This window comes from Erinaceus europaeus, chromosome 16 (assembly GCF_950295315.1).
Source record: "Erinaceus europaeus chromosome 16, mEriEur2.1, whole genome shotgun sequence".
NCBI lineage: Eukaryota > Metazoa > Chordata > Mammalia > Eulipotyphla > Erinaceidae > Erinaceus > Erinaceus europaeus.
The window spans coordinates 50,810,667-50,824,402 of NC_080177.1; the positions used below are offsets into that span (position 1 = coordinate 50,810,667).

At 35.9% G+C, this 13,736-nt stretch overlaps 1 protein-coding gene across 1 annotated transcript in view; it reads right to left on the bottom strand.

Annotated features, from left to right (window-relative positions):
- SPRED1 (sprouty related EVH1 domain containing 1) overlaps positions 1-13,736 on the bottom strand; it is a 96,186-nt gene that overhangs the window by 18,372 nt on the left and 64,078 nt on the right. Inside the window, exon 5 of the mRNA XM_060175158.1 lies at positions 123-275. Within this exon, the coding sequence (XP_060031141.1) occupies positions 123-275 (153 nt within the window). The remainder of the gene's footprint in view (positions 1-122; positions 276-13,736) is intronic.

Consider the following 13,736-nt stretch of genomic DNA (forward strand, 5'->3'; position numbering starts at 1 on the left):
ACCTAGACCACAAAGAAAAAGCAACCACTTATATCTAAAAATAAAGAGGTAAATGGTCATAGAGGGTATGATAATTTATTCTATATACAGAAAAAGTACAGAAAACAATTACATTTTCTTACCTGATTGGCTTGGCTTTGCAAATAGACTTTTCTGGCATTCAAGTCTTCGAAAGGAGATGGTCTTGAGCTTCTATATGGCTCACTGGTAACAACTGTGTCTTGTTGGAAAAGATGACCTTTCACAAGTGAACTGGAAGTATCCTCTTCAGTTGTCTAAGAACAATTTACAACTCATTAGTTGCCAGAATACAAAAAACCAAAATATAGTATTTTAAAATAAAATAAACAAGGCTACATAATGATTTGATGAGAAATATTGACAGCTAGGTAAAATGCTGACATATTTTTTCTGGCTCCTGTGATAATACAGAATGATTCTTAGGTGAATAAGTATTTTTTTTAAAAAATTTTATTTATAAAAAGGAAACATTGACAAAACCATAGGATAAGAGGGGTACAACTTCACACAATTCCCACCACCAGAACTCCGTATCCCATCCCCTTCCCTGATAGCTTTCCTATTCTTTATCCCTCTGGGAGTATGAACCCAAAGTCATTGTGGGATGCAGAAGGTGGAAGGTCTGGCTTCTGTAATTGCTTCCCCACTTAACATGGGCATTGTCTGGTTGACCCATACTCCCAGCCTGTCTCTCTCTTTCCCTAGTAGGATGGGGTTCTGGGGAAGTGGAGCTCCAGGACACATTGGTGGGATTGTCTGTCCAGGGAAGTCTGGTTGGCATCATGGAAGCTGGTGGCTGGAAAGAGAGTTAACATATATAGCCAAACAAATTGTTGACTAATCATGAACCTAAAGGCTAGAATAGTGCAGATGAAAAGTTGGGGGGGGGTGTCTCTGTTTTTGTATAAAGCCAGTAGGCATATTTCAGTTATATTCCAAAGGGCCTGTGACTATACTAGTTTGGCCCCCGCCCCCTGAGCATGAAATCTGAAATGCAGGTGGATCTAGGTTATTGTCTGGGAGATGATATCATGGCTGCATAAAGGACCAGAAAGCTGGATCAGGGAAGAGAGTAGCTCCCAAATATGGGAAAGGTATATAGATATTGTTGATTGTAAACCCTGTGGATTTGATGTAACCTGTGTGGTGAATAAGCATTTTAAAGGTTCAAGCCGGGGCCAAGCAGTGGCACACCGGATTAAGCACACATAGTACAAAGTGTAAGGACTCTGGTTCAAGCCCCCTGACTCCCCACCTACAGGGGAGCCCTCGTTTCACACACAGAGAAGCAGGTATGCAGGTGTCTATTTTTCTCTCTCCCTTTCTATTTTCTCCTCCTCTCTTAATCCAAAAAAAAGGAAAAAAGAAAAATGGCCACAGGAACAGTGGGATCAAAGTGAAGTACAGGCACCAAGCCCCAACAATAACCTAGGAGGTAAAAAAAAAAAAAAAAAAAAAAAGGTTCAAGCCTACATAAACATTCTTTTTCTTAGTAAACCAAAGTTCTTTCTTGTCATTGCCAAGCCTTCACAGTAATGGGCTGTCTTTTTCAGACTGAAAGAGAGGGAAAGGGTTGCTGACCTAGTAGATCACACATATGCACAGACCTGGATTCAAGCTCTTGGTCCCCACTTGCAGAGGGTAAACTTCAAGCACAGTGAAGCAATAAGTTCCTACTCATGACCACAGAATGTGAGCTCAGATATATAGGGATGCAGATGTAACATAGGCTCCTAAGCTGAATATAGGCCCCAGATCAGATCAAATTGATGGGGTTTACAGTCAACAATACTTATATAACTTTCTCTGGGAGCTACTCTCTTCCCTGATCCAGCTTTCTGTTCCTTTTTCTAGCCATGACATCATCTCCCCAGATCCCCAGACAATAACTTGGATCCACCTGCATATCATATGTCAGGCTCAGGAAAAAAAAAAAAAGTATAGTCATGGGCCCTTTGGAATATAACTAAAATAGGCCTACTATCTACAAAACAGAGGAACCCCTCCCCAATTCTTCATCTGCACTATTCCACCCTTTAAATTCATGATTAGTCAATAATTTGTTTGGCTTTTATGTTAACTCTTTTTTCAGCCATCAGGTTCCAGATGCCAGCATGATGCCAACCAGACTTATAAAAATGAGTGAAAAATGAAGCAGTGCCTTAGGTTTCACTTATTCACTCTATCCTCCTCTCCTCTCAATTATCTATTTCTATTTAATAAAGAAAATACTTTTAAAAGACAGAGAGGAAGGAAGGAAGGAAGGAAGGAAGGAAGGAAGGAAGGAAGGAAGGAAGGAAGGAAGGAAGGAAACGGCAACACATTAAAGCTTACTCTAATGCAGTGGGGATTGGAATTTTGATCCCAGGCTGAGGATGGCAAAGCAGCCACACTATCTGCAAGAACTACTATACAGACCCTATTTTCTTCTTTGATTTTTGTTTAGTGTTTCTTCTCAAATAAAGTAGTAAAAGTCACAGAAGGAAACAATATTTTAAACATATGAGGAAGTTTTAGTTCTTGGACAAAATTAATATTAGGACATTAATTTCACTGGAATTTTTTTTCCAATCAGTTACAACAAATAATTACAACAACTAGACTGGCACTGGATTGCCATAGGACTCAGTAAAGTAATATATTATAAAACATCTTGAAAATGAAAATCTTTTAGTTTTTACTCCTTTTTTTCTACCAGACCTTCCCTGAGGCTTTTGTATCTGCATGATTTTATCATTCCCTGCAGACTTTCCTTCCTTGCTAATCCTTTCTTCTGGATAAATGGAGAGGAGAAACAGAAAGAGATGGAGAGACATCAAAGCACTGTTCATGAAGCTTCTCTTTTGCATAGTGTTCTCACCACAGCCAAGGGTCTGAACCTAGGCCTTTGTGCATTCTACCAGGTGAGGTTTCTATCTCCCAGTCCCTGGGACTTAGTCATTTTTATGAGACTGAGACCAGAGCATACCTCTCATGTATTATGGTGGTTAAACCTTAGGGCCACATGCAGGCCTGTTCTCTGGTCTACCACTGAGTCAGCTTTTGGTACATACTGCTTCTCTCAAATTTAAATAAGATTCCAGGGTTATAGTATCAAAAACACATGTGTTTCAACTCACTGCACCCACCACCAAGGCTCCCATCTTTCCTACCCCATCTCAGTTTTAATTCCACCAGTTTTCACTGAATCTAAGACAAAAGTTTGATTTACTTTTGTTGTGCATTTTTTGAGGGAGTGGGTGGGGGAACTGGTTTATTATCTATCATCTATTTCACTTTGCTTAAGTAGCTCCAGTTGCATTCTCTTTATCCTGAACAGTATCACTTTTAACTGCAGAAATGTATCCCATAACTTCTTTACCTAATTATCTGTGAATGGGCACAAGTTAACTCCTTTTTTTTTTATTTTGGCTGTTGTGAATAATGCAGCTATGACAGCAAATATACTCTTCAATTAGTGTTTTTATGTCCTTCAGTCATATGTCTATAAGTGCGTTGTATTTTAAGGTGTTTCCATCTAATACTTAAAAGATTCTCCATAATATTCTCTATGGGAGTTGTTATGTTTATATTTCTTTTTTAAAAAATTTATCTTATTTATTCCATTTTGTTTCTCTTGATTTTTTATTGTTGTAGTTATTACTGATGTCATTGTTGTTGAATAGGTCAGAGAGAAATGGAGAGAGATGGGAAAGACAGAGGCGGGAGAGAAAGACAGACACCTGCAGACCTGCTTCACAGCTTGTGAAGCAACTCCCTTGCAGGTGGGGAGCTGGGGGCTTGAACCAGGATCCTTCCACCGGTCCTTACGCTTTACCAGTTGTGCTAACTCTCGACTCCCTATGTTTACATTTCTATCCACAATGTACCAGAGTTCCTTTTCCTTCACATCCTTGTCAACCTGACAGTTTATTTCCTATCCTTTGACATACTAATTCTCACAGCTGTGAGGCAGTATTTCATTGTGGTTTTAATTTGCATCTCTCTAATAAGTGAAATACATGTGTTCATGTCTAAGGATCACTGGCATGTCTCCACTGCAGAATTATCCAGATCTATTTTATAGGGTTTTGTTGTTGTTGTTCAGGTATATGATTTTTCTCATATATTTTCAATAGCAGTTTTTTGTCAGATGTGTGATGTGCAAATATCTCAATTGCTAGATTTCCATTTTTCCCTTGTAGAAGTTTCTTTTGATGTATGAAAACATGTAAATCTGACATAATCCAGGTTACTTAGTTTGTTTCCCTTTCCAATAGTGTCCAAATATATTATCACTAATGTTAAGATCTTTAAGTGTTTTACCTTTTGTTTCTATATATTAATAATTTATAGTTTCAGATTTATAATCCAAGACATTATTCCATTTTTTAATTATTTTTGGTGTATGGTTAAGTGATGGTTTACTTTCATTTTTCTACACGTGGTTGTTTAATTTTCCTATCACCATTTATTGAAGAGGCTTTTACATTCCTACAGGGCATGGTTTTGGTTCCTTTGTCATAGTTTAGATGTTGTTATAAATGTGGATTTATTCAGAATTATTTTTAATAGTAAAAAATGAAGTAATAACCATAATTTCTGATGAATAAGGAAAGAGCCAACTAAGATGATATCCCTACTCAAAAGTAACTGCTAAACAAATCATTTCAAATTAGCTATATTAATAATATCCATGGTAAAAGTGCTTTGTTTACAAAGTTAATATAAAAAGATGTAGGAGCTAGGTGGTAGCGTACCTTGTTGAAAGCACGTTACAATGTGAAGGACCCAGGTTCCAGCCTCTGATCCCCACCTGTTGAGGGAAAACTTTGCAAGTGGTGAAGCAGTGCTGCAAGTTTATCTCTTTCTCCCTACCCTCTCAATTTCTGGCTGTCTCTATCCAATAAAGTTAATAAATTTTAAATAAAAATGTTCCAAAAGGAAAAAAATGAATGTTTGTCTTTGATGTAATGAGTTACTTTCTGAACTTGTTAATTTTTAGATGGGTGGTATGTTTTTAAATGTAGATATATTCTTTTCCCTAGTCTGGACAAAGGATCAAATCATAATATTTGGGAATGTAATAAAGATAAATGCTATAAAAATAGTTGATTCAACTAATGAATCAATCAGTCATCTATTTTTTTAAAGATCTAAATAAAGTTATTAGTGAGAAAAGAGGATAAATAATAAGAGCATCACTGGCACATTCTGTACTGGCAATCTTAAGCTTAGGAGTTCAATATTTTAACTACTGTTCTATCAGCCAGGTCTCACTCAAATGCTATCAACTTAAATACACATTCCTTTACCCTGTATCTGAAACAATGGACTGAAATAGTCCATTACAGACTTTTGTACCAAGTCCTTCTGGTTTAAAACAAAGTCTCTATGCCAGTAAAATAATTTCCTAAAGAGGCTAAGCATCTGAGTATTTTTTCAAATTCATTTTCTTTTCACCATTCCTATTATCCATGTCTTAATGTAAGCCCTCATTATGTGCTTTATTGTCTTCTTTCAGCATGTTTCTAACTGATTTCCTTATTCCCTGCCTGTGTTGCTATTGTTTTTGCAAACCTGATGGTTAATCTATTCAGAATGTTAAGGATTCTAGTCACCAAAGTTTTGAATAAGGTACATACATATTTTATATGTACCATGTACATATAAAAGGAAACAGAGGAGACTAAGAATTGTCACATGCATCTTTTCTTATTTTTAGAAATATTTTTAATTTATTTTATTTATTACTAGATAGAGACAGTGAGAAATTGAGAGGAAGGAGAAAGTAGAGAGGGAGAGAGACAGAGAGACACTTGCAGCCCTGCTTCACCACTCGTGAAGCTTTCCCCTGCAGTTGGGGACCAGGGCTTGAACCTGGGACCTTGTGCACTGTGTCATGTGTGCGCTTAACCAATTGTGACACCGCCTGGCTCCCAGAAGAACCCTTTCATTTAGGTACATTATTTATGCAAACCACAGGAATGGGATGCCTACCAAGAAGCAGTTATGCACAAGATAAAAGTTCAATTTTACTTCAGGAAAAAGAAAAAGGCATAAGTTGATCTGCATGCAAAAGATACTGTAAAATGTAATAAAAAGATACAAGTGTTGTGATTCTATTTCCTGAATTGATAGGTGGACAGATATATATTCATAGTTTATAAATCCCAGGAAAGAGACACACCAAAGTATGAATAGCACCATATATATACATGGTCTATCTATAACTCTGATCTTGGAATAACTATGGTGGTATACAGAATTTTATTGGTAGGAGTGGTGTGGAATTATATCCCTATTATTGTATAATGTTATAAATCACTATTAAAGCATTAATTAAAAATAGAATAAATGTAGTGCTATATGCCTTTGTTGGGGTCAATGTTTATATTATGAAAAAGTAATTCATCCTGTAATCTTGCTGCCATGAAATAGCACCTACTGGGAGACGGGTGGTAGCGCAGTGGGTTAAGCGCACGGACCGGTTTAAGGATCCTGGCTCCCCACCTGCAGGGGAGTCGTTTCACAAGCATTGAAGCAGGTCTGCAGGTATATACCTTTCTCTCCTCCTCTCTGTCTTCCCCCGCTCTCTCCATTTCTGTCCTATCCAATAACGATGACAACAAAAATAACCACAATAAAATAAGGGCAACAAAAGGGAAAAATAAAATAAATATAATAAATAAAATTAATAAAAAAAGAAGTAACACCTATTATTATTTGCTGTATCTTTCTAGTCTTAATGCATGTTTAAATACTTATACACTATACACAATTTGATTCTATTTTATTCTTGATAAACTACCTATGCAAAGATTTTTTTTATACTTCATAATAAATCATTATTCTCACTATGTCAGTATGTCAAAGTATGCCTTGAGTTTTGAGATGGTTGCAAAGATGAGTGCTTGTGTATGTCCTATTATGTAGGCAGTATTCTTAATTATGGGCATTAAGAATGCTTATAATTTTTTATTAGATATTTTGCAATAAATGTTCTCACAAATCTTGGTGTACTTGTAATGATAAAATATTTCCCATAAAAAGAACTATTGGAATATGTACATATTCATTTATATTACCAAGTTAACGTCTAGCTTATATATCCTCTGAAAACTTCTCAATATTGGGTATATGATAGGGACTATTTCTCATTTGTCTACACCGAACTTTTTCATTTACCAAGCTTAGCTAGTCCAAGAAGAATATTTTTGTTGTTTTCTTTTTTAATAGAACAGTGCTCAGCTCTGGTTTATGGTGGTGTGGTGGATTGAACCTGGGACATTGGAGCCTCAGGCATGAAGGTCTTTTTACATAACTATTATGCTATCTTCCCAGCCCCTATTTTTGTCACTTTCTAAAAAAGATTATCTGCATTACTTTCATGATACAGTAATAAAAATAACTTGATTATGGAAAAATTAATAATAAAAATAACTTATTTGGACATGATTTAAAAGTATTCACCCTTAGTAAAAAAATATACATATATATGTATATATATACTGGATTTATAAATCCTTAAAAAATAATAATTCCTGTGTAATAATAGACACAATTTAGAGTTGGATAGTATATTGCTTTGCCCATATGTGTGCCCTAGATTCAAACCCAGCTTTCACTTCACTGGAGGAAGCTTTGGTAATGAATTCTCTTTTAACATTGTCTCTGAAAAAGTTATGTGTAGCTCAGTAATGAGCTATGCTCTTCCCCCCACCCCCTCCCAAAACCAAAATATGTGCAACGACTATACATGTTTGCATGACTTCTAGCTTTTAAACAATAACCTATGGTAGATTACTAATATTTAATACTTTTACTATTATAGGGTCATCTGTCAACTATTTTACAATAGTAAAGCAGCATAGCATACATACACTATATCTCACCTAATTCTCAGTTTCTGTACTGACACCCAATACAGCCTTCTACCTATCATTCCCAGCACAAAACCACCTGCAGTTCCATCAGTTTTATCCTGAACACAAAAGCATCTTTTTCAGTATTTAATGTACAGTGAAAAAAAGTTTTACTATGAGGCTGGTATAACTAACTATACTCTATGGTTGCTAACAGATTATTTAGCTTTTTTGGTTTTCCCAGTATAATTATAGCAATTTGGGGTGCTAATGTAAAAGGCTGCTAGGAAAAACAAAATAATCCCAGCTAGAGTTCTTCATCAAAGCATAAGGCTAGAAAACAGGAAAAAAGAAGAAGAAAAAAAAACTCTTTTCCCTTTGTCCTTTCTATCTATACTAACTCTGAGGTAGAGAAAAACTCAGTGTTACTTTCTCTGTAATCCTTTTTAATATATGAATCTCAATATATAATCTAGTTGAAAACAAAAAATCACCATTTCCATACTGCTTAAGAGTTTCATTCTTAGAGCTGTATATCAGAAGTCATAGTTAAAAACATGTAACATCAACGCAACGATTGCCACCTCAACATGCTTCAGCTCAGACTGTGTCCAGAGACTTCAGGTGTGGAATGACAACCCTTCAGCTTCATTACTCTGGTGTGACCTTTCCTTTCATAGCATTCTCTAATTCCATCCCAGGTGGATCACTTTCTAACAAAGTCCCAAAATCTAGATATACACCACATTCTATGAGAGAGAGCATATGTTCACACGTATCTATAAACAAGTACAAATATATACCTGAAAGCAGAAGTACACTAGAGTTTGCAGTGAGTACGCCCCCCAACACTTTCTCTCCACTATTCCAACCTTTGGGTCCATGATTGCTCAACAATTTGTTTGGCTTTGTATGTTAAATCTCTTTTCAGCCACCAGGTTCCAGATGCCATCAGGATGCCGGCCAGGTTTCCCTGGACTGAAGACCCCACCAATGTTTTCTGGAGCTCTGCTTCCCCAGAGACCCACCCTACTAGGGAAAGAGAGAGGCAGACTGGGAGTATGGACCAACCAGTCAACGTCCATGTTCAGCGGGGAAGCAATTACAGAAGCCAGATCTTCCACCTTCTGCAACCCACAACGACCCTGGGTCCATACTCCCAGAGGGATAGAGAATGGGAAAGCTATCAGGGGAGGGGAAGGGGATATGGACGTTGGGTGGTGGGAACTGTGTGGAGTTAATTTATCCTTTCTTAAATAAAAAATAAATTAAAAAAAATGTAACGGTTGCATCCTGCAAGAGAATTTTTCATTACAATATTAATATAGTTTAACATAATGGGAAAAGTTTTATATGTTTTGATACATAAATTTTGCATTTTAGCATTAAGTAAGTTTAAAATGCTACTAAAACAATTTATCTTTTACTATTCAAACTCATATACTAACATTATGCAAATTAAAATATGTGAAAGAAAAAAATAGGGGGCCCCGGGGGTGGCACACTCAGTTAAACACACATAGAACTAAGTGCAAGGGCCCATACAAGGACAAAGCAAGGACCCGGGTTCAGGCCCCCAGCTCGCTACCTGCAACGAGAACAGTTCACAAGCAGTGAGCAGGTCTGCAGGTGTCTACCTATCTCTCTCCTTCTCTAATTCCCCCTCCTCTCTCAATTTCTCTGTCCTATCCAATAAAATGGAAAAAAAAAAATGTTGCCAGAAGCCATGGATTATTAGTGAGGCTGAGCCCCAGCAATAACCCTGGAGGTAAAGACAAACAAACAATTCTACAAGTCCAAGAAATTTACTGTTAACATTTTGGTATAACTTATATTAGTAATTCATTTTAGATTTGACCAAGACTATATGCTATTCATTTAGTTACTTTTAACTACTTTAAAGATAATGATAAGCCTATCTTTTAGCTTTAAAATTAGCATTTGTCTATGGGCTTTGTCTAAAAATACCAATAGCATAGAGTATTTTGTAAAACAACTTGAACATTATATGATACACAGTATGGACGGATAAGAAATGCATCGCAATATAAAATGACAAGAACAGCAAAGGGTAACACATTTCTCAAAGTGGATTAGTTGACAGAAAAACTAAGCTACCTTTCTTGTAAAAAAATTTACTTAAATGCATATTAAGTTTTCAGGATTGCTTACTGTATAAAATTAGTTAGTTTTTAGTTCATATTAGTAGCAACACTAACTTTCCAAGTCTTTACACAATCCTTTAACTAGTAAGCTTATTCTAGGATTATATTGTAATTTCACTCTAATAATAATGAATTATGTAAATAAAGTAAATGTTCTATAAAATGCAAATGGTTATTCATAGTTACATGACATTATAAGCAAAAATTTATAACTCATGTAAACTTTAGCCATCATTATCATAACCAAAACTTAAATCATATTAAATTAAAATCAGACCAAAGAGGAGAGGATACATCCTGGTGGCATTAAGTATTTATATACAAAAGGCAAGAATAAAGAAAAACGCAGGTAGAAGTAGCCAAAACATTAACAGCGGTCATCTCTGTTACAGGTATGCATTCCCTGGTCTCTTTGTAATCTTATAACTACCTATATATAAAAATGTATTACTCTCAGTATCAAGAAAGTTTAAATAGGGGGCCAGGTGGAGGCACACCTGGCTTCCTGCACATAGCACTATGCGCCAGGATCTGCACAAGGACTCCTGTTTCAAGCCCCTACTCCCCACCTGAAGCAGGGATGTTTCACAAGCAGTGAAGCAGGTCTTCAGGTTATCATTCATTCTCTATTTGTTCTACTAAATATAAAAAACTAAATAAAATAAAATGGCCCCTGGGAGGAGTAGATTGCTAGTACTGGCAACAGCCCCATTGATAGCCCTAAAGGCAAGGGGAAAAAAAAAAGTTTAAATGATATATGAGATGCTATACAAAAAAGATCATAGGGAATTGTTTCTGTAACCTTGTTAAATGAAACAATCTAGAATACACTAGGATTTTTAGAACTATAGGACAGCATCTAAATAGTGACCATAGCAGTATAAAATACATTTTGCTAAACAAAGCTATCCATTAGTTTTCAGAAAGGTTGTTACTAAATTACTACTTTCTTTAAAAATTAACACACAATTCAGCAGGATTATTACATATGTACATAAAGCAAAATTACTTTCAATAACAGATTCCAACCCTTTTAGTCACTATGGTTCTGAAATGACAGTATCTAATTCTTTAAAAAAAAAGAAAGAAAAGGTCAGTAGGCAAAAGAGGAAATGACAACTTATGACTTCAGATCAACTAGGCCTGTCCTCTGTCCATGAGCATAAACTCTAAGATCTTTCTTTCCCTTTTATAATCTCAAGCCTTTCAAGAGGTTTTGTGGGGTTTGTGAACAACTTATCATACCTAAACAGTAAGAGCTATAAATGTTATAGCTGAGAACTGATTTTTAAAAAGCAGAGTGAAAATTATAAAACAAAAGCTGAAACAAAAACAACCTTAAGTCTTTAAAATAGCCAAAGGAAGAAAATGATTATTTATACCTTACTAATCTCTAGGTTTAACAAAACCTTAATATTGAAGATTTCTCTTTAAAAAATAATCTCGGGCCCAACTATGAATTCAGCACTGTATATCTCCATCTATAGAGGAAGCAATGATGCAGGTGTCTCTCTGTCTCCCCCTTCCCTCTCAATTCATCTCTAGCAAAAATAAAAACTGGGTTATCAGGAAAATCATGACATATTTTTCTATGTAAAAATAAGTCATGACTTTTTAAATTAAAAAAAATCAAAACAAACTACAACAATAAAACAACAAGGGCAACAAAAAGGGAATAAATTAAATAAATATTTTTTTAAAAAATCAAAACAAAGACAATGGTAGGTCCAAGAGGCAACCTATGCAATCTGAATCAAAATTAAAAAACAAGTAAAATAAACATCACGATAAAACAAAGTAAAATTAAAGCCCACTTATAGACTCAAAATTTCCATTTCATTTATATTCAAAGCACTGATTTTCAAAATCATAGTACTTGTGATCTAAATATAATAAAATCACTTCTATTTCTGGGTTACAAAGTAAGAATGACACATGAAAACATCTGCATACTATGAAATGAATGGTACTAAGGCAGATGAATTTCCTTGGCAGTTTTAATCCTGTATACTGTTTTATATTTTTTTCAAATAACACTTTCTAGAAAAATGTGTCTCATACATCTCCTGTTAATATTTCCTTTTTTCTTATGTAGAAAAGCAAGTTAGAACATATAATCAAGCTAAGAATATCTTTAAATAAGGATTCCCTATTTGAATATATTTATAAAATAATAATAAAGTCAAGGAAGATATAATGCCACCTTCTACTGAAAGATGAAATTTAGCTTAAGTTAGATATCATCTAAGAAAATTAGGGTAACCCAGGAGGCAACCCAGTGAATAAAGTAGTGGAAACTCAAGCATGAGATCTTTAGTTTGATCCCAGGCATTGCATATGCTAGAGTGATACTCTGGTTCTCTTTCTCTCCTACCCTCATAATCAAACAAATCTGGTGCAGGTGGGGTTGGGGGGAGAGCACTCAGGACTAGAGATAGCTCAGCAGGTCATTAGCATGCCTTATGCATGCAGTTCAAGTCCTGGCAAATGCCATGACATCAGGGGGCAGCCCTGGAGCTGTGGTGTCTCTGCCTCTTTGTGTCTCTCTGTATACACATATAGGTATGTATACAAAAATAGATATAAATGAAAAAATTACCTGGAGTGATGAAACCATATATGTGTGAGGTTCCAATTCAGGTTAGGGGAAGATTTGGTGGAGGACACGATTAAAGGAGCGCTTCAAATGTTAGATTTTCTTCTATTTATCTTACAGAAAAAAGTAAAACTTCCCTTTCCCCCAATGAATTATTAATTACTACTGTACAAGAAATGGTAACAAAATAGCAGCATTCAGCACCAAACTGTTACTATTTCAGTTTCTGTGAGCAATTTAAGAGCAAAACCTAGATGAATGTTTCTGGTTCATAATTCCTCAAGGAGGCTGCAATGAAGTATTAGTCTTAGCCGCAGTTATCTTAGTATGGGATGGAGGCGTTTCTTCCAAGATAGCTCACCCACATGGGTGTTAGAAAGCTACGTTTCCCTGCAGACTGCTGGCAGAAGATCTTGGTTCCCCAGCACATAAATTTCTTCAAAAAACTATTCATATATTCTTACAGATAGTAGCAGGCTCCTTCCAGAATGAGTGATCCAAGAGAAAGAAAATTTTGAGGTTGGATGATGGCGCATCTGGCTGAGCACACATGTTACAATGCACAAGGACTTCAGTTCAAGCCCCTAGTCCATACCTGCAGAGGGAAAGCTTTGCAAATGGTGAAGCAGGGCTGCAGATGTCTCTCTGTCTCTCTCTCCCTCCCCTGTCCCCTCTTGATTTCTGGCTGTCTCTATCCAATAAAGATTAAAAAAAAAAAAGAAGCAAGATGGGCAACACACATTTCCTTTTGACTTTTTCTTATATTTGACAGAACAGAGAGAAATTAAGAAAAAATGGAAAATTTGGGGGGAAGAGATAAGAGAGAGAGAGAGAGACCTACAGCACTGCCTCACTACGTGTCAAGCCAGGGCTTGAACCCAGGTCCTTAAGCATAGTAAGTGTGCCACCACCTGGTCCCAACAACAAATTTTCTTACAATTTGCTCTCTTTTCCATTGCATCCTACTTGTTAGATGTGTTACTATGAGCAACCCATACTCAAGGATATTATTGAGAAAATTTGACTAGACTAAGTATGAAAAAATGTGAAAGCATTAAATACTAAATACCACTGATTGTCACTCCTGGACAAATTATTTACATTTTTCTC